The 22,023-nt window shown below is 44.0% G+C and overlaps 1 protein-coding gene across 6 annotated transcripts in view; it reads right to left on the bottom strand.

Moving 5' to 3' along the window:
* LOC123356896 (bcl-2-modifying factor-like) overlaps positions 1 to 17,866 on the bottom strand; it is an 84,456-nt gene extending 66,590 nt beyond the window's left edge. For 4 of the 6 annotated variants that reach the window (XM_045000150.1, XM_045000152.1, XM_045000154.1 and 1 more), the window contains exons 1-3: positions 17,737 to 17,866; positions 14,128 to 14,445; positions 12,753 to 12,916 (exon numbers count right to left, since the gene is read on the bottom strand). In XM_045000150.1, the coding sequence (XP_044856085.1) occupies positions 12,753 to 12,916; positions 14,128 to 14,440 (477 nt within the window). In that variant the 5' untranslated portion in view covers positions 14,441 to 14,445; positions 17,737 to 17,866. Of the gene's footprint in view, positions 1 to 9,857; positions 11,698 to 12,752; positions 12,917 to 14,127; positions 14,446 to 17,736 lie in introns of those variants that run through there. The other 2 variants (XM_045000155.1, XM_045000156.1) reach the window with 2 other exon arrangements.
* Positions 17,867 to 22,023: the final 4,157 nt, after the last annotated feature.

Here is a 22,023-nt window from a genome sequence, read left to right as displayed (position 1 = left end):
AGGTCTTTAGAGTCCCCATGCTCTAGACCAGGGGTCAGCAACCTTTCAGAAGTGGTGTGCCGAGTCTTCACTTATTCATTCTAATTTAAGGTTTCGCGTGCCAGTAATACATTTTAATGTTTTTAGAAGGTCTCGTTCTATAAGTCTATAATATATTACTAAACTATTGTTGTATGTAAAGTAAATAAGGTTTTTAAAATGTTTAAGAAGCTTCATTTAAAATTAAATTAAAATGCAGAGCCCCCCGGACTGGTGGCCAGGACCCGGGCAGTGTGAGTGCCATTGAAAATCAGCTCACGTGCCGCCTTCGGCACACGTGCCATAGGTTGCCTACCCCTGCTCTAGAACTCACTGCCTCTTTATATTTTCCTATTTAGTCAGATTCAAGAACAGCACTTCTTCAGTGACAGGACGTATGTCAGATAAAAATCAATGGTACCATTTTAAATATGAGACAAGAGACATGGAGGAAAGATAGCAGATGATCTCAGCAGTAAGGATGGAAAAGCCAGTTCAGAAAAAGAACTTACCCAAACCTGAGTAGGACCTTCTTGGAAGTTTCAATAAGTAAGTTCAAGTAACATGCCTCTGCCAGGACTGGGAGCAAAATACTCAAATATCACAAGAGGATTTTTTCCAAGGGACTGCTTGCCTGCCAGAAAGGACCAGAAATATCAGGAGAGCCAGTTCATGAGATTTCCAGTTGGATTTCTCAGACACAAGAGGCTCAGTCAAATATCAAAGTCACACAGCCTTGAGATTTACCCATCACTACCTCGTGGTGCAGATTTATATTCTTCCCAAGGCTGATTCTAGCCCACCATATCCCTGCCAACAGTAATTCACTTCGTAACCTTACTCTGGGAGAAAATATTAGGGAAATATAAATTGCTAATGACTCTAGAAGGGAACTAGCCTGTGACTAAAGCAGACGAGAGTTATAAACTAGAGTAAGTCAGTAAGTGACACAAAGTTTGAGGCACATGAAACAGCTTCCTGTTGTAGCTGCAGCCTTTTAAGAAAGGTATCCTTACGAGACTCTGTCCAAGCTGTTACCACGGATGTTTCAGTAAGTCACAAGAAAGGTAATTTTACAAGAAAAAAATTGTTTTTATATATATATAAAATAGGGGAGAGAGACCTATCACTTATTGTGCAACACACTGTGCAACACCCAGTAGGAATATCGATTATCGAAAACATCTGTTGCCAATTCTTGTCCCTATTCCATTTTTGGCATGCTTCCTCTCTCCCATCATGGCTCTTATGTTCTTTATTAACTTGTTTATGTAGAGGCATCCTGGCTGATACGAGCACGGTTCTGGGAGTGGACTTTAGGTTTGTTAGCTGACTGTTGCTGTATAGCACATTTTTTATATAGATCTCTATATCTATATCTCCAACCAATCAGCATCCCAGTTCTTGTGTCAAACCACTTTTATTCATACTCTGTCCTTGGATACAAGTTTGTGGCTCAAGATGATTTCAGGAGATGAGATACACAGTTAAAGATAAAATGCATCACTTTGGATGCAGCTCTCAGAATCACAGGTAGCTGATTGCTGGAAGAAGAGGTTTGTTTTTTTCATGCTAGAGGAGCAGCTGTGGAGTCCCTCCATACAAAACAAACTGTCGCACATACATTTCTATATAGAGAGTGTATATATTCACGGTACTATTGATGGTACCTTTTGTATAAGACAATGTACCTTTGTTCACAGCATGGGTGTCAGTCACACTCTGCTTTGCTTCACAATTCTTAACCCATGTAGTTCTTCAAGGATCAAATTCTGTTCCCAACACAGTCAGCGGCCAAACTTTTGTTGAAGTCAGTGGGACCAAGATTTGGCTGTAAGTGGCAACACTGTTGAACAGGAACATCAGTGGATGTGTGTCTAGGGGTATTAGTCTCTTTTTAGCTACTAATACAAATCTTGGCAAAAGGTTGCTACTTCTTGCAAAGAAACAAAAAACACTTGCAACCAAGGAGCAGTTGTTGACTCACTGTTGAAAGCTACATTTCATTCCAGGTGGCTAGAGGCACATTTGTGCTACTACAAAACAGATTTGAGTTTAGTAAGACTGGGAAGTCACGTTTCCCAAGGCAACAGACATCATGGATGACATCCCAGCTGGAAAAAGAAGTGAAGGAAGGGGACAAAGAAAGTCACACTACAACCTCATGGGTTCCTAATGACTAGGGAATAATACACCTGCAAAAAAAGTAAAAATAGTGGGAGAGAGAAAAAATGGACTTATTTAGAAGGAGCTCCATTCTCTTGCTGCCACACTCAGAATAGGATTGTGTTGTGATAATTGCAAATTTACTGTAATTTTTACTGCCTGCAAATTTACTCTAATTATGAGCTCAACTGTAACAAATATGTGACAGTTCATAAGATGTCACAATAACCTATAATAATAAGTATTGATGGGAAAAGGTATGAAAGAGAGACAGGAAGACAATCTAATTCATGGAGTGTGTTAAAATCACCCTTGGGAAACAAGAAAATGTGAATCCAGAAATTAATAAGCCAAAACTGGCATGTCAGATATGAGACCTAACTGGTTGACAAAATAATGAGGGGATGGGCTATTTCACCCATCGCTCCTTTTTTGGTTCCTTGGGCCAGGTCTACACTGCGGGGGAGAGTCAACCTAAGATATGCAACTTCAGCTATGCAAATAGCGTAGCTGAAGTTGGCATATCTTAGGTCGATTTACCTGGCCGTGAGGACAGTGGCAAGTCGACCGCTGCCGCTCTCCCGTCGACTCCGCTTCCGCCTCTCGCCACGGTGGAGTTCTGGAGTCAACGGCAGAGCGATCGGGGATCAATTTTAGTGCGTCTACACTAGACGCGATAAATCGATCACCAATAGATCGATGATCGGCGGGTAGTGTAGCCATACCCTTGAAGAAAGACACTTTGTGGGAGAAATAAGGAAGAACAGATAAAGGCTACAGGAGTGAGCTTCTTCGTCATGGCTGCCACGCCCACCACACCCAGGTCTTCGTCACCCTGATCCTGAGAAATGTCCTGACCAGACCAAGCTGGAGAGGAACCCAGATGACATCACCACCTCTACCAGCTCCAGCTGAATCCCAACCACCCCTGGGATACACTGGGATTGGACTTTAGCAGCAGGCTGGAGCTGTTGTAGTTATCACAACTCACTACTTCTCTTTCCACCCCCCAAGGGCAATTAGCACCATCTTAGATACCATCTAAAACAGTGGTTCTCAATCTGTGGTCCCCCAACTGCTGGGGGTCTGCAGACTATGTCTAAGTAGCCCGCAAAAGACAGACAGAAGAGTGACAACAGAATTCAACTATACATATAGACAATAGGTTTCCAAAGGGGTCGACACCTCCATTCAAAATTTCCAAAAGGGCCTGCAAATGAAAAAAGGTTGAGAACCACTGATCTAAGACGGTCAGGGTTTTTCCTTCTAAAAACTCTCTCCAGTTAATGGTGGGCAAAAAAGGGAGGTTGTTAAAATAAAGCCTTATTTAATTTTAGATGCTTCAACTGTTTTCCCTTCTTTTCTTTATCTTTAATAAAAGGTTAAAAAAGATTTTTAATGGTGTGTTTGCCATGGTACTAAGCAGGCTGAGGTCTCTGTGTATCAAGCCCCGACCTTGTTCAACACTGTTTAACGTTGGACAGTGACTGGGTCATGTTACCACATTTGGGCCACTTACTCCATCTAAATTAATACAACATTTCTGAAAGGAAGACAAGATAGATCCTTCCTATAATGGACATCATGGCACCATCATGTGGAAGAGGGAGAAGTAGTCACAAGCACAATCTGGTTCTTATGATGCACAAATTAGAAGCCAGTTAGTCAACATCTAGAGAAAGCCACTAAATATTTGGGGGTTCAGAATGCGGAGATGGGGGAGACACATGGAAACGAGTTGAAGAGACCCCCAGCTGCAGGAGCAGTGGAAGGAATAACACTGACGCTCACCACAAAGGGGATGCCAGGAGTGGCAAGTAACTACCTTTATTAAAAAGCCACATTCTCCGGCTTGGGGGAAGGTTTGGCAAGCAAATCACTTCTCGAAGTTTTTCTAACTCAGAACAACCACCACCATTTACTTGTGCCTTCCTCTTTGAGCTGAGCCTACAGGAAGTGGAAGCTAACCAACACCATGGCAACAACCAACTGACTTTCAACCTGGAAAGAGCAACTGCTGGCCAGTACTTTCCCAGGCCACAGTGCTTCCTATCCTGTGCAACCTGGCAAGGTTATTTAGTTGTGTTTTCTATTCGGGGTGGAGGGAGAATAAAGGCTCCTCAAGACTCATGGGATCTTTTCATCTGCTGCTGCTTTATGCCCGTAGCCCTCGAGACCCTAAGTCACAGTCATCATTTACATGGACTGGGGCAGGATTCCTTTACAATTGACTCTAAATCAGTTGCAGGGGTCCAAAACACCAACCCCTCCCTAAGCTCCTTCCCTGACAAGAAGTGCCAGCTAAGGACTGACACTCCCACCTCATCCTCCCCAAACTGAACCCTAGGAGATGTAGGAAAATTTCTCTTCTCTGATGAAGTGTCCCAATCTAGCATGTGCGGTGCTGCCTGCCCAATCTGCCCTTGCTCTCCACATCAGCAGAGCACTCTTACCTGAGAATTTCAGTCAAAGTGGAGGCAGATTTTCTAATTGGCCTAGTACTAAACTTACTAAAAGGTTGGAATAACATTTTAATTGATTTGGGGTGAAAAACTAAACCTCCCATTTGGAGACATGGTGCTGGTGTTAGGAGAAGTTTGGCTTAACCCATACATTAAAGATTAGCTACTAGAGCCCTGTTTTCTAGGTTTATCTTGTTCATAATCCATTCTACTGCATATGCATCAGGGTCCTCCTGGCCTTTGTTTTATACAGATCCCTTCCTCATAAAGGGCGGTTACAAAGGAGTTTCTTTATCTGATGAAGGCACTGGGTAGAGGGGGCAGGACTAGTCTCCCTATTTCTAGATATTGACATTAAGTAGAAGAGGAGGTAAAAGTAAACCTTTCAGATCTACTGCAAGAAAATACCCGAGGAGACTGAAATGGAACTTTGAACAGAGCAACACCCCCCCTACTCCACTGGAAACACAGAAAGGCAAGCAATCAGGTGCAGCACTGGAGCCTGTGGGTAGTTCAGCTTCTTGTCAGCAGTTCTGATGACTCAGAGGCTAAATATAGAGAGTGATATAAACAGAGCTGGCCGCAGAGCAAACACTGCTGAACTGACCCATCTCTCACGCATACTCTCTGAACCTGGAAGTTGCAAGCCCTCCTGCAAGAGGAGGCTGTCGGCTCCAGAGCCTTTTCATTGTGCTGCCAGAGGTGCAGCTCCCTTTCATCGCAGGGTTGCATTACATCACACAGCCTAATCAGGGTGAATAAAAGCAGCCCTGCTGCTTTAAAGGGACAGCACACAGCAGAGTAAAGAAAATGTTTGTTTGTAAATAAACCAAGTTCCATTTGCCAGTGACAACAGTAGTTACTAAAAGATCATAAAGAGTTAATGGGCTATTCTTCAGCAGCAAGGAGGAATTTACAGTTTGAGTTTCCCACTTTGTCTCTCCACCAGAGAGTTTCATTGACACACAAATGTGCTCGCACAAATATCCCCCCCCATTAATAATCAACCCAAACATCCCCCCAATCTCTAGAGAGATCTCAATGGGATCTAGCAGTCAGAGCAAGGGGCTGGACTCAGAGCTCTTGGGTCCTATTCAGTGGTCTGCTCCTCTGTCATTCTGCCACCTTGGGCAAGTCACAACCTCGGTTTCTTAGTTTCCCCATTTGTAAAATGGGATATTACTACTTTTAGAGTAAGAAATAACTGCAGTATCTCAGATGCCATAGTGTGGTACTGGCTGAAAAGTGCTGAGTTACTGGTGACCATTGTCCTCAATGTCCTCAATGACTCTTAAAGGGATGCACTGCAGTTTATCAAGTGCCTTGGGGTCCTATGGTAGCACAAAAAGTGTTGTAAGTTATTTATCAGAAAACAAGGCTGTAGGCAAAGCGAGTGCAATTCATCCCACATCATTTGAGGTGTCCTGCACTGGTTATAGAATGATAGAAATGTAGGGCTGGAAGGGACCTTGACAGGTCATCAACTCCAGCCTCCTGCACTGAAGCAGGACCAAGTAAATCTTCTAGACCATTCCTGACAGGTGTTTGTCCAACCTGTTCTTAAAAAGTTCCAGTGAAGGGGATTCTACAACTTCCCTTGGAAGCCTGTTCCAGATCTTAACTACCCTTATAGTTAGACAGTTTTTCCTATTATGTAATCTAAATCTCCCTTGTAGCAGATTAAACTAATTTCTCCTTGTCTTACCTTCAGCAGACATGGAAAACAATTGATCACATCCTCTTTGTAATAGTTCTTAAGTCTTCAAATATGTTATCAAGTCCTTGCTCAGTCTTCTTTTCTCAAGACTAAATATGCCAGGGTTTTTTTAGCCTTTCCTCATGGGTCAGGCTCTTTAAACCTTTTCTGGTTTTTTTTTTTGGGACTCTCCTCTGGACTCTCTCCAATTTTTCCACATCTTTCCTAAAGTGTGGCACCCAGAATTGGACATAGTTCTCCAGCAGAGGCCTCACCAGTGCTGAGTAGAGCAGATTTACCACCTGTGTCTTACATATGACACTGCTAATGCACCCCAGAATATTAACCTTTTTCACAACTGCATCACATAGCTGACTCATTCAGTTTATCCACTATAACCCCCAGATCCTTTTCAGCAGTACTACCACCTAGCCAGTTGATTTAAGACCAATTCCCTCATTTGTCAAGGTCATTTTTAATTCTAATCCTATCCTCCAAAGTGTATGCAACCAGCTTTGTGTCATCTGTACATTTTATAAGCACACTCTCCACTCCATTATCCAAGTCGTTAATGAAAATATTTTCTAGTCCCAGACTCAGGACTGACCCTTGCAGAACTCTACTAGATATTCCATTCCAGTCTGACAGCAAACTATTGATAACTACTCAGAGTATGGAGTCTATCAACCTGTTATACACCCACCTTATAGTAATTTAATCTAGACTGCATTTCCCTAGTTTGTTTATGAGAATGCCATGTATGACTGTGTCAAAAGCCTTACTAAAAATCAAGATTTATCATGTCTACTGCTCCCTCCATCCATCAGGTCAGTAACTCTGTCAAAGAAAGAACTTATGTTGGTTCAGGATGATTTGTTCTTGCCAAATCCCTGTTGGCTAGTCCTTATAAACTTATTATCCTCCAGGTGCTTAGAAGTTGATTGTTTAATAATTTGTCCCAGTATCTTTCCAGGCATCAAATTAGGCTGACTGCTCTATAAATCCCCAGGCCCTCTTTGGTCCCCTATTTAAAAGATAGGTACTATGTTTATCCCTCTCCAGTCCTCTGGGACCTCACCCATCCTCCATGAATTCCCAAAGGTAACAATTAGCATTCTGTATCAGAGGGGTAGCCGTGTTAGTCTGGACCTGTAAAAAGCGACAAAGAGTCCTGTGGCACCTTATAGACTAAGAGACGTTAGTTCTGAGATTGTTCCAGCTATTTCCTTAAGTATCCTATGGTGAATTTTATCAGGGTCTGCCAACTTCAATACATTAGGTTATTTAACCTGTTATCCCTATTTTGGCTTGCATTCCTTCCCCCTTGTTGTTAATACTGTATTGAGTATCTGGTCACCATTAACCTTTTTAGTAAAGATTGAGGCAAAATAGATATTAAACATCTCAGCCTTCCTGATGTCATCAATTAACAACTTTCCTTCCTCACCAAGTAGAGGACCTACACTTTCCTTCATCTTTTTCTTTCTCCTAATGTATTCAAAGGCAATAAGAAAGAGGTTTTTAAGGTCATGTCTATACTTACCTCTGGAGTGATTGATCCAGCAGGGGTCGATTTATCACGTGTAGTGAAGACATGATAAATCCACCACCGAGCACTCTCCTGTCAACTCCTGTACTCCACTGGGGCGAGAAGCGTAGGTGGAGTTGATAGGGGAGTGGCAGCAGTCGACCTACTGCAGTAAGTAGCTCTAAGTATGTCGACTTCAGCTATTTTTGTAGCTGAAGTTGCACAACTTAGATCAACTTATCTTGCCCCCCTACTCCGCCCCAGTGTAGATCAGGCCTTAATGTCCCTTGCTAGGTGTAACTCATTTTGTGTCTTAACCTTTTTGATTTTGTCCCTACATGCTTGTGCTATTCTTTTGTACTCCTCCTTAGCAATTCTTCCATGTTTTCACTTTTTGGAAACATTAAAGATCTCCTGATGGAACCATGTTGGCCTCTTTCTCTTCTTCCTATCTTTCCTTTGCATCAGAATAGTTGGCAGCTGTGCATTTAATATTGTCTCCTTGAGAAACTGCCAGCTCTCAAGAACTCCTTTATCCCGTAGATTTTCTTTCCATGGGACTTTACTTAAAAGTTCTTTGAGTTTGTTAAAGTCTGCTTTTTCCAAGTCTATTGTCCTAATTCTGCAGCTCTCCCTCCTGCCTTTTTTTAGAATCATAAACTCTATCATTTCATGATCACGTTACTTAAACTGCCTTCCTGCTTCAGATTTGCAACCAATTCCTCTCAACTGGCCAGAATCAACTCTAAAATGGCTGTCCCCTGATTACTTCCTCCACTTTCTGAAATTCATCCCACATCATTTGAGGTGTCCTGCACTATTTCATTGGATTCTTTACTATGGGGGAAGCACCATATATTTAGGCTGCAATCTCACTGCTATTCCAGAGTTCCCCAGGACACCCCCTTAGGTTCTTTTTATCCCAAACTAAACCTTTGCTGCAGTTACTTATGTAGAACACTCAATTTTCCCACAGCTAGGCCTCTTCTTACCCTCCACTCACTGCTTCATTGGTAATTAGAACAGAGCAAGAAACAGTTTTCCCATCCTAAGAGAATTTTGAGATGTCTAAAATGTCTCCCATCCCAAATCAAGACAAAGTCAAAGTCTCCAATGTTGGCAAAACAAAACATCCTCCTACCCCCCCCAAAAAACAGATCAAAATATTTTGAAGGGTTTTGATAACATTAAAAAAATTTCAAGCTTTTTTATACTATATATTATATTTTTTTTAAAAAGTAGTTTTGAACCAAAAATGGACCTTTTCATTTTGAAAGTGTTAAAATAGAATGTTTTGACAATTTGGTAACTTTTGAAAAAAAAATTCCCCAAATGGGAAATTTGTTGAAAATGATCCAGAACAGTTTCAGTTTTGATATATTAGGATTTTTGATTAAAAATGTTTAGTTAAAAAAAAATCACTAGACATGGGAGCAACAGTGATGCAGAAAGGGATAGATAAATCTTGGACAATGTCCTGCAACGACAGCCTAAACTGGAGGGTCTTAGACCACAGACTCCCTAATGGATGGATGATCCAAAATGTTTCAAGGGAGGCTTCAGCTGATGAATTTGTATAAGAAAAAACATATGCGAAACATGACAAGTTTCACTTTCAAGTGGAAAGTTTTCAGGAGGAAGAATTTATTTTGCTGTTTTTAATTTTACTGGAATGGGCTCATTTCCAGAGACCTGCCCACAACCAGTGTGGATCTAGTCCTAAACATTTCATACACAGGGCCAATTCTCAGGCCAATCACCCTTTTCTTCCTCACAATTACATCAAGACAATTTGCTAAAATACATGGGGAATTTCCACATAGGGTAGCAATACATTTCTATTGCTTGGTCCCATTGTTTTCTGAACATGGTCAGCACACCTAAATCAACTGTGGGATTTCCGATGTGTTTGAAGGGGGCTTTGTTGTTGGTTGTAATGTAATGTACTTATTTACCCACGATAGCTCAGCTCTGATTCAGCATCTGGTTCTCATTGAGGTTCTGCTTTTTTTAACCCAATCTTCCAGCTGACTTGATTGGAGCACAAAGAGGTCAAGAAACTTTTCTGAGGACATGTAGCAAGTCAGTGGCTCCACTTGGATTAAAGCCCAGAACCGTCCTGGGCTACTAGGTCTTTACTCTTAAAGAGACAATTTTACCTTCTGTGACATGATCTTACAGTTGTGCACAGTAGCCAATGTTGGTTTTAAGGGATGAGGGAGGGATGGAATAAAACTGGCCCCCACAAAATTGCAGCCTGTTCAGTAAGTGCCTTTTCAGTGGGAAATTGCTGAAGTGTTCCATTGAGTTATCACAGCAAGTAACACTCAGGTTTAAGTGACTTAGGTGCTCACACACGCTGCACAGCATATGTGTGCACCCATCCTACCACTCACAGCAACAGCCCACATTTCCCATTTATGTCCAATCTACCTACAAAAATCTAGAGGAGAGTTCTCCAATGTCTCTCCCGCACACAGAAAGTTGTGTTTTAGCTCCACCTCCTGGCTTCTTGATACGTGGTGGGGCCCTTGGGGGGCAAGAGGGGAGATTACCAGAAGGTATTGAGCCTCAAACAGATGGAGGGCACTATGGGCACGCAAGAGTGAGGAGAGAACTAAAGGCCCCTTGTGCATAGTTTGAAAAGGGTCCTGCAGAAGCATGGACTGACCATAGCAATTCTAAGTAGCAGAGCCTGCATGTGGCAATATTTTCTATAGTAGCCCACATTTCATAAGCACTTTGAAGAGTAAAACTATGAAGTGCTACATAAGATTACGTCATTGTTCTAACTCCGTACTGGGGATGAAGATGCAATTATTTTATTTAAATATATCACTGCATCAAATTAAGGCATAAAAGCCTGAATATGCCAAACAGCTAACAGGACAAGTAACTCCAGCACTGGACATTTTTCCTACATTCTAGTGCAGCAACTAGCACATATTTTGCCAGCTCAGGATCCACCAGACATTCATATCTGTTGGAGGAATGTCCCATTGGCCGCTAGTCCTATTTTTTGTTCCAGGTGTTCAGGAGGTGTGGTGGTGACTATGATATTCTAAATGCTTCCTGTTATAACCCTGGAATCGTGGTCTGTGACCAAGACTCTGAGTTGTTGAAATGGGGCACCCAGTTTTGGGGTTAGCTTAATAGAAAAAAAGAATCTTTACAGGTAAATAGCAGCTCAGGTTTCCTGTTCTCAGAGATTGCCCCTTCTGCTGCCCCAAAGGACAAACCATAGCCCATCATAAGCTAATTCATGTGTCTCTAGGCACTGACTGCCCTTTAAACAGCAGGCACAGAAGAGCACAGGACTGTTTTTGTGGATTGTGCCAACAGCCAAAGGAAGTCCTCCACGCAGGGTCAGTAGGGAAGAGACTGCATTGGCACAGATGGACCACAGAGTTTTAGTGTCCTAAGGTACAGCTCCACATTAACACAAGGGCTCAGTACTACCTCCCTCCCAAGAAAAAGAATCTCTGAGCAGTTCTAAATGCCTATACCCATCCCAACGTCAAGTCCTGCAGAACCACTGGCTGAGATTTTTCACACCTGTTTTTGGTTTTGTTTTTTAAATGGTTGAACAGCTCCCCCTCCTTTTCAACTGACTGTCCTTCCAGTTCAAACAAAGACACAGGAGCTCCTCCTTGGCTGGCTGCAGGAGCTGGTAGTGCAGACGGATGCTTTTGTTTACTAACTCTCCCACATGCTTGGCTGACACGCGATTCAATTCTATTCTCCTGGCTCAGTCAGTCTCCGTGCCTGTCCTGCACTGCAGTCAGTCACATGGCTCTCTCAGTGCCATAGCAGCACACACTTCTTTCCTGGGGGAGAGGGGAGGGAACAGACCAAGATTTTCTTTTTTTTTTTTTTGAGGGGGGCATTCTTGGATGCATTTCCCTGACAAAGGCATCAGATAGCTACACTCCCCAGATGGAAAGGGTCAAGTTACAACCAGTTCCACTGCTTCCCTTCAGGACTCCTGACAGCAAAGATTGTTAATCTTCTCTTTGCTGTAAGAAGCTAGCTACAGTGAGACAGGGACAGCTAGTAAGAGAGTGCCATTGGGGGGTGGGGGGGCGCGGCGGAGGGAGAGCAGGAATAAACAAACAAGTCACAAAAATAACTTGTGATATGGTATTTCTGATGTCAGAATGACATCCCACAGTCCAGACAGCCAATTTTCACATTTCTTCAGTTGATCTTTCTAGAACATTCCCTTAATAATTCTGCTGTTTGGTGATGAGAAGAAAACATCTCCATAAGTTAAGTGCACCCAAAATTTGCCCAACCGAGGGCCATCCCAGCAATTCTCCAGGAGCTAAGTTCCTCACCTAACTTGAGTAAGATGAAAGCAGCACCCATCTTTAAATGGCTCCACTGGGGTGAGGGAAGCATTCGCTCTCTGAAGCCCACAGGAGGGCATCAGCAGCTACAGGTCCCAGCATGCAGCACTCCTTGATCTGAGTGGAAGTCTGCTCAAATCACAGTGAGGTATTGCACGTTAGAGCTTGTGCACTCTGCTAGCTACCTCCCCATCAAAGAGGAGGGCAGTGCTGGGCAGCACTTTGGATATGCCAATTCTAAACCCTGGGTGATTAGGGACTTCTAGTTCTCTTCTACTCAGAGATTAGAAGGCAGGGTGGAATGGTGTCATACAGTTGCCTTTTGCTAGGTGGAAGTTAGCTAAAATATGACAGACACCGATTAGGATTGGCTCACAGTGCAGAACCTAGCCACAACAGAGTGGCGCAAGTGTGTATTCAGCATAGACAATGACTACACAGAGATGTGAGGTGAAGGATCAGCTGAGCCGGAGGCTGCTGGATACCATACCTGGATAATCAAATCCCCTTCTCCCCCCAGAAAGAGCGCCTACCCTCTGTATGTGGAGCCTGTGGAACTGGTCTGCAATGCACTGTAACTTCCGTGCAATCTGAACCTCAGCACGTGCTTCCCGTTGACCTTCCCGAGGCTCCTCTTGGAGGTGCGGATTCAATGCAAAGCCAACTGGGGGGACATGTAAACGGTACCCAGCATTCCCTGCAAGACATTAGAGATGAGAAGGCTCAATGGCTCAGTCTCCCAGCGTAAAGACTTGTTCCCCTTCTCACATCTGAAGGAAAACCTGTGTAATTGCAAACTTCTGACTCAGGCTAAAGTCCAGTTTCTGCAGCCTAAACAATGACTAATCACGCTAAGTATTCAGTAAAACATTCACTCAGAGTTTTAAGTAGATTTACATTGATCCAGCAGAGTGTATTATGTTCCTCCCATAACCGAGTGACCTGAAAGAAAGAAACCACATTGAGATAGGGAAAGCTCTCACACATGGATCAGGCTTGTTTATAGTTCAGTCAATGTTGGGATTTTATCTGGAATGACAGTCTTACACTTATGAGTACCTATGTCCTTCCTATGTCTCTGTCAATAATCTCCTGGTATAACCCTTGGTGCAGCTTCCAAATCAGGCTTCACTCACAACTGCTCAGCATTTAGGACCAAGTTTCACCTTGGGGTACACATGCACTGCTCTTCATTATAACAGGTGCCACATGTGAGAATCCAAAGGCAGAATTTGACTCAAAGTTTGGGGGGGAGGGGGTGTCTTCAGGTTAAAAAAAAAGGCAACAAAGTAAGTGAGGAATGATTCATGTCTCCAATTCAGCTTTAACAGAAATTCAGGCCAATTACCACTTCACCACTGCAAAACTGCTTGTTCATGTTATTTATCTGACAACTTTTTTTTCCAGCAAAGAGCCCAACAAAAGATCCACAACATTTGAACCTCTGTGTTTACCGTCTCTGCACTGACAATATTCATGCAGTCCCATCCACATGTGAAGATTCACCTGGGTGGCCTGGAGAAAGGGAAGGTTTAACTCTTTGCAGGCAAATCAGCAGCATGTGCACTGGGGTGAGGGAAGCACTCGATCACCCTCTGAAGCCTGCGGGAGGGTCTCAGTTTTAAGTGCTGCTGTAAGTGTCTAGCAATAACTTCAACTACCCTATAATGGAGTTGGGGGGGAAAGGAGCTGGTGTTTAAAGCATGGCAGAAGCAGAGAGCAAAGGGACAGCTCCTGCAGCGAGTAGGCAAGGGTGAGAAGCAGAGAGAGCTGTCTTTCTTCGAGGTGTAGCAGAATAGCAGCAGCAGAAGTAACCCTCTCTTGTCCAGTGGGGGGGGGGGGTAGAGCGGAAGCACTAGAGGGGCAGTTTTCCCTTCTGCAAAGCTAGTGATGCTGGAGTGCTCTTACCATAGAAGAGTCTCTGGGGCTCTTCAGTGACTCCACATGGCAACATGACATCCTGAGTGGAAGAGGATGGACTGAGTGTTTGGGTTGCCTTGTCCTGCTGCTCAGCATGCCTGATACCTGGACCACAGCAGTGTGTGAGGGGGAACAGTTGAAACCTCCCCAGGAGACAGCTGTAGGATTGGTTCTGTGTGAAAATGCCAGGAGGGGTCATCTCACCAGGCTGACCTGTGAGTCCAAAGTCAGAGTGAAACACGTCATCGTCCAGCCCGTCCAGGCTGGAATAGTCCTCTTCCAGGTAGCTGGGGGGATCCATTGCTCCTGCAACAAATGAACACTTGAGAACATGGCTAAGATACAACCAGAATAACTCTCCCTCCAATTCCATTCAGGAACACACAGTTCTCCCTATTTCCCTAAGCTCTTTCCTCCTAAAATCAGTCTACATGGCCTGAAAAGATCAGAAATAAGCTGATGATTAAGGCCTTGTGGGTCAAGTTCTGCAGCCCTTGAACAGACAGCTCTGCAAGCTAAAAAGGCTCCACCTAAGGTTCGAAGTCTTAAAGACACTCCTGCCCCCCCTCCCCCCTGCAAATAAAATAATAGTCATGGTGAGACAGAGGGACATTGTTTTAAAAAGCAAATCCAACCTGCATAGCCACCACCCCCACACATATATATACATTTTTGGGAATCTTTTATATTTGCCTTCTGATTTACTATTTGGTGCAACCCAAATGCTCTGAAGAGACTTGTTATCAAACTATATGACTAGTTCACACTGCTTTCTGCCAAACACTCCATAACCCCTGGTTACTTCATTCCCTGCCCTGCAAACCAACCAAGCAAATGCCCAAAACTCAGGCAGCCCCACCACCCCCATGTACCCCTCACTACTACAGAATCTACCCAAAACACCCTTCCTTTAGTTCACCCTAGAATTACAAGAGTTAGCATTTGCTCATGTCAGTATCTCAAGCAGGGCTTTTATACACGTCAAAGTATATTCCTGAGCCCCATTATATCCTAACACCAGGCAAAAGAGGGTGGGAAAATGAAAACAACTCTTTTAGAGCTCCTGCTAACACAGGATAAGGAGAAGCAGCTTGGCCAATGAATCCAGCAATCCCTTCCTGTCATCTGTGCATCTAACCCCATTTGAAGACAGTGTCCTAAGAGATCCATCCTCAGGATTTTCACCTAGTTTTCAACAAGGAAGTGAAATTCAACTCTTCACTCTCCTTTGCTCTGGTTTTGACCAAAACTTAACAGGCTGGCAGACTAGTAAAAGGAATCCTAGGCTTGAAGGAAATAAAAAGACAACTGTTAACATGATCTATCCAGTACTTCCCTCACAGTTCTCCACATGTACCTCCTCCCATGTAAATATGAACTCAGGACACCATTGTCCTAAAGAAGATACAGGAGATGGGAAGGAATATTTTTTTCCACCCTCAAAAAGAGATTACAACTGCAAATAGCATTAAAATAGCTAGAGCTAGAGCTACATTTGGTACAAAAAGCTAAATGTGACAAACCCCAAAGCCAGGAAGTTTACTAGGTAGGCCAAACATTTAACAAAAGGGGCTTCAGAACAGTCAGAAATCTTAGTCCACATCTTATTCTGGTGGGCCAAGATGAGCTCATGCTTTGTTCTGAGGCCTAGAGAAGAACAAGACGTTTGACAAGTCCAGAACATCACCTACCCTAAGACCCACTTAATTTCTTCATGACCCCAAAATAAAGTTTGCTAGCTCTTTCAAAAACAAGAATGGCAAAAATAGAGTTTCTCAAAGGGAGATGCATCAAACAAATCAGAGTTTGCTAGGGTTGTTTATGACTGTGGGAGCACATATGCATAGAGTATCATACCTTCAATCTGCCTAATGCATTCTCCTGAGGAAACAAGAAAACCTGCCATCTGAGAAAGCCTGAGCACACTGACAGTGGAATTCTTATACATTACAGTGTCAGAGGCTACTCTCAAGATGAGCAGACAGGAAAAACAGAGGGAAGGTTCAACATACACATGCCTCTGCCTGCTTCCCAAAACAAAGTTGGCTAGTCTAAGTTTAGGACTACCAGATTCCTTTCCTTCATTTCCTTCCCTTTGTGGGCTTACGTACTGCAAAGTTATACCTGTGCAGAGGACTTAAATACAACGTTTGAGGCCAGCAGGATTTAAAACAGAAACTTTAAACTCCAGAAGAGATTCAATAGTGGAAAACATTATCTGGGCTATTGGACGCTATCATAATTTCTAGCATCACAAATGTACTCAGCATTGTACGTACGAGGCACTGTCCTATACAGGCACTACAGGTAACTGTTTCCAAAAAGCAATATGCTTTGGAATAATGCTAGCACTAACTTGTTTCTTTATGATCATTAAAATTTATGCAAATCACCAATTTTTAAAGTCTCTGCCTTTGGCAAGTGCCTGAATAATTGCTCTGTGAGCAACACACTGAATTAGCTCACTGCCAAAGAGGCACACGTATTTTTCAACAGTTACTTGCATGAATCTAACTATAAGGAAGTGATCACATCAGGTTGAGGAAACTCAACAGAAGAGGAGTTTTATTTATTTTAAGTAAATCAGATACCATGGTGATTAGGACTAACTGAGGATACTGCAAATATTTTTTCTGGTGGAAGGAGGGGCTTATTTTACCGGAGTAGAATTCAGCTGCAGAGACAGTACAATGAAAGGATATAAAACAACGGTAAGATGTGGGGAGCCCCTTCAGGCAGGGGATGAACTGCTTTAGAGATATATGATTTTATGATAAATATCTTTTCCCTTTAGTTCCCGGCAATCTAATGACTCTGCCAGTTACCAGTTTATAGTCCGAGAGTAACAGGCGAGAAGATTTCCCCCTCACTAGTTTGGGGTTCATTAGCTCACAGAGCAGAGAGAAACAGATGTCACCCAGGCTCAGTTGGGGACAATATAAACATCTCCCTGATACAGACGGGGGAAGCCATTTCCTGGATGGGGGAGAGGGTCACTCAGCATAGTGAACTAGAACTAAATGGTACGAGCAGAGAGCGGATTTCTCCATGCTGAGGTGATGAGAGTCGGGGTCTCCACTCCAGGACCAAGACCGGGGAGAACAGGAGGCAGTCGCTCTAGGCGGGTAACTGCAAACCTCATGGGTCTAAGTGGAGATCCCGACCCTTCTCAGTCCCTACCTGACTCCTGGCCCTATGGCACAAGCTGCTGCAACCGGGATGGCTCGATTTCGGCCCCGAGCCCAGCCAAGAGACACCAGAGAGAGAAGCTGCCACAGGCTCGCTCTCTCCCCACCGCCCTAAGGCTCCTGATCCACAGCCCCCTTCCAGCCAAGCCCGCCTGGACCAGGGGCGGGCTGCTAGGTCAGTGCCCGCCGGGACTGAGCCCCCCTGCAGCAGCAGCTCCAGAGCCGCTGCCATGAGCGTGCGGGGTCTCTGCCCCCCGGGGAGGGCAGGAGCCGGGGAGCACGGGGTGCAAAGGGGCCTCCTGACTGGCCCGCCCGGGAGCGCCTCCCGCGGCAGAGCTGGGGCGCGCTCCGCTCCATGCCCGCAGTGGGGACGCAGCTGGCAGGAGCCCCCGGCCCGGCGGGCACTTACCTGAAGCAGGGCAGGGCGGGAGGACGCGGGCGCCGAGCCCGGGCGGAGCGAGGAGTCCCCAAGCTGCAGCCTCAGGCGCCGCCGCGCCGCATTGTTTCCAAAATACACTTGCTTCCTGGCATCCCCCAAACAGCTGATAGGAGCCCCGCCCCCGGTGACGTACGGCCAATACGGAAAGAGCGCCCCCCACCCCCAGCGCTGCCGCAGCAGCAGGGACAGGCGCTAATGTGCAGCCTTCCATGTAAACCAGAGTAAGGGAGGGAGGGCAAATCCCCAGCCCCTCATGAAGCGCACAGTGCACAGCAGGGCTGGCGAAGGGAGGCTCCGGCTTGGCCGGCCGTCTGGTGTTACAGCTAGCCCGAGGGGTGCAGGGCAAGGAAGGCTTATGATAAGGGCTTTGACACAGTCCTTCATGACGGGCTCATAAGGAAAGCAGGGAAACGTGGTCTAGCTAAAACTACTAAAGTGGGGTGCACCAGTGGTTGAAAGACCATCCCTATGGAACTGGGAGGGTGTATCTAGCGGGGCCCCACAAGGGTCAGTCCTAGGTCAGGTACTACTCCTTATTTGTCATTAATGACTTGGCTAATGGAGCAGAGAGTAAATTTATAAGATATGGGGATGACATCAAGCTAGGAGGGTTGCTACAATAATGGTAATACCTTGCAATCATCCAAGGATGTTAAAGCACTATGGAAAGAGGCATAAATATTAGGGCTGTTGATTAATCGCAGTTAACTCACACGATTAACTAAAAAAATTAATCACAATTAAAAAAAACTAATCAGTTTTAATTGCACTATTAAACAATAGAATACCACCTGAAATGTTGGATGTTTTTGTACATTTTCATACATATTGTATTCTATGTTGTAATTCAAATCAGTGTCTATTATTTTTTATTGCAAATATTTGCACTGTAAAAATGATAAACAAAAGAAATAATATTTTTCAATTCACCTCATACAAGTATTGAAGTGCAATCTCATTGTTGTGAAAGTGCAGCTTACAAATGTAGATTTTGTTACATAGCTGCACTCAAAAACAAAACAATGTAAAACTTCAGTGCCTACAAGTCCACTCAATCCTACTTAGGGTGACCAGATAGCAAGTGTGAAAAATCGGGACAGAGGATGGGGGGTAATAGGAGCCTATATAAGAAAAAGCTCCAAATATCGGGACTGTCCCTATAAAATCGGGACATCTGGTCACCCTAACCCTACTTCTTGTTCAGCCAATCGCTAAGACAAACAAGCATGTTTACATTTACAGTAAATAATGCTGCCCTAGTCTTATTTACAGTGTCACCAGAAAGTGAGAACAGGCATTTGCATGGCACTTTTGTAGCTGGCACTGCAAGGTATTTACATGCCAGATATGCTAAATATTTGTATGCCCCTTCATGCTTCGGCCACCATTCCAAAGGACATGCTTCCATGCTGGTGACGCTTGTTAAAAAAATAATGCATTAATTACATTTGTGACTGAACTCCTTGGGGGAGAATTGTATGTCCCCTACTCTGTTTCTGCCATATATTTCATGTTATAGCAGTCTCAGATGATAACCCAGCACATGTTCATTTTAAGAACACTTTCACTGCAGATTTCACAAAACACAAAGAGGGTACCAATGTGAGATTTCTAAAGATAGCTACAGCACTTGACCCAAGGTTTCAGAATCTGAAGTGCCTTCCAAAATCTGAGTGGGATGAGATGTTTAGCATGCTTTCAGAAGTCTTAAAAGGGCAACACTCCGATGCGGAAATTACAAAACCCAAACCACCATAAAAGAAAATCAACCTTCTGCTGGTGGCATCTGACTCAGATAATGAAAATGAACATGCGTTTGCTTTGGATTGTTATCGAGCAGAACCCATCATCAGCATAGATGTATGTCCCCTGGAATGGTGTTTGAAGCATGAAAGGACATATGAATCTTTAGCACATATGGCACGTAAATATCTTGCAACGCCGCCTACAACAGTGTCATGCAAATGCCTGTTCTCACTTTCAGATGACACTGTAAACAAGAAGTGGGCAGCATAATCTTCTGCAAATGTAAACAAACTTATTTGTCTGAGCAATTGTCTGAACAAGAAGTAGGACTGAGTGAACTTGCAGGCTCTAAAATTTTACATTGTTTTATATTTGAATGCAGTTTTTTTTTACATACAAGTCTACATTTGTAAGTTCAACTTTCATGATAAAGAGATTACACTATGGTACTTGTAATAGGTGAATTGAAAAATACTATTTCTTTTTTTTTTATAGTGCAAATATTTGTAATAAAAATAAATATAAAGTGAGCACTGTACACTTTGTATTCTGTGTTGTAATTGAAATCAATATATTTGAAAATGTAGAAAACAGCCACAAATATTTAAATAAATAGTATTCTATTATTGTTTAACAGTGCAATTAATAGCATGATTAATTGCGATTAATTTTTTTTATCGCTTGACAGCTCTAATAATTATTATTCCCATTCTTACAGGTGGGGAAACTGAGGCACCAAAAAGTCAAGGCCAATATTTTTAAAAGTGGATAGAGGCTTGAGGTATAGGGTGACCATATTTCCCAAAGGGAAAACAGGACACCACATGGGGCTGACCCAAGTTCTTCCCGCCATGGTGTTGGCCCGAACTGCTCACCCCTGCCCACCTCCCCTGCACACACAATGCTGTCACTGGTCGCTCCAGCTCTGCCTCCCACCCCACGCCAGGCTGGCATCACTGGTCAGCCCCCGCACATTCCTTCGCTCCACACCCCACTTTTTTGACAAATGTGGGCATTTGTCCCTTTTGCTTTTGTCAACTGATCAAATTGCCAAGAGCAAAGGGGACAAATGCCCACTTTTGCCAAAAAAGTCAGAACAGCTGGGACAGGGCTTAAAAAAGGGACTGTCCCGGCCAAAATGGGACCTATGGTCAACCTACTTGAGGTATCTCAGCTTTTGGGTATCCAACTTGACATACCTGAAGCCTGATTTTCAGAAATGTTGAGCATTCACAACTCCATTTGAACTCAATGGAACTGTGACATGTTTAGTCCCTTTGAAAATCAGGCCCAAGTCATGAAGGAATGGATTGCCACTGAGATCTCCCCAACTCCACATTACACCTGGAGTGCTTTTGTCCTTTTACTTACTCTTGGCAGCAAGGGCTTCTTGTGGAAAATTCTAAACCTCCAGTCAAGAACAATGTTCAGGTCTATGGAAGAGGTGATTGTGGTGCTTTTCCTTTGGGACCTTTGACCTCCTTTGTACCAGGATACACCGTCTGCAGTAGGTATGAATCAATCCATCCTTTTAGCAGAGTTTTCTAGCCAGGGATAGGAATTAGGGACCAGTTCTCTGGTACTCCATTTCTGCACTCAGCTCAGCATAGCAAAGTTCAGGGGAAAGGTAGCTTCAAACTACCATTGCATTCTGGGCCCACCTGGGGACCTGCCTTGCTCCCAGTGTAGATGAGGGCCCCCTCGAATAATAGCTGGTGTGCAGGCAATGCTTTGGCCACAGCTGTTTCCTCTTGGCCCACCTCCAACCTCCCCTGTATGCTGACCTGTGTGGCCTTCTGTGCTGAGGGTAATTTTTAGGGGCCAGAGAGCAATAGAGAAATCAGCCCTTGGGGCTTGCTGCAGAGCACTGCTGCCTCCACCCATATCAGTGAATAGGGGGCTTCTATGCTATCAGTGAGAAATACTTCATCTGTCTCCCTCCAAAACTGAGCATGTCAGATCTACAACGTTCCCACTACCTGCTTGATCTGGAAGCACAGGACTGCGCTCAGAATCAGCACTTGACTCTCCAAATACACTGCATAGTACAAAATGTAACTGCTGGTCAGTGTGTAGAGGGCTCCACTTCCTTTCTCTCTCATCATGCTCATTCTAGCCAGTCTACCCACTCAGAAAGGGGGACTCCCCCAAAGTCAATAAACTTTCATGATATGTAAGCAACTAATACATGCCAGGCCTCATCTTGCTGTTTACAGTGTAAAACTGATGTGAGATCAGAATCAGACCTGCCACATTTTGCAGTTATACTGAAAAGCCTATATGCCGTCTGTACATTTTGGGGGGGGGGGGGGGAAGTGGGGGAAGAGATGAGGCTGAAGCCCTGCTCTTCACCTGTTGGAGAAGTCTGGGAATTCCTTAAGAAGCGTTCATCATGCAGCAAGTTATTTTGGAGTTTTGTTTTTCCCCCTGTTTACTTTTAATGGAAATTTCTTACAACCAAACTACAAGAGTTACACACACATACAAGAAATAGTCAGTATTACTGTGCTT

The sequence above is a fragment of the Mauremys mutica genome, unplaced genomic scaffold, assembly GCF_020497125.1.
Source record: "Mauremys mutica isolate MM-2020 ecotype Southern unplaced genomic scaffold, ASM2049712v1 000009F_np12_subseq_1:161612_obj, whole genome shotgun sequence".
NCBI classification, from domain to species: Eukaryota; Metazoa; Chordata; order Testudines; family Geoemydidae; genus Mauremys; species Mauremys mutica.
Note: the sequence above shows the minus strand (reverse complement) of the source record. Positions and strands in the feature narration are given on the sequence as shown.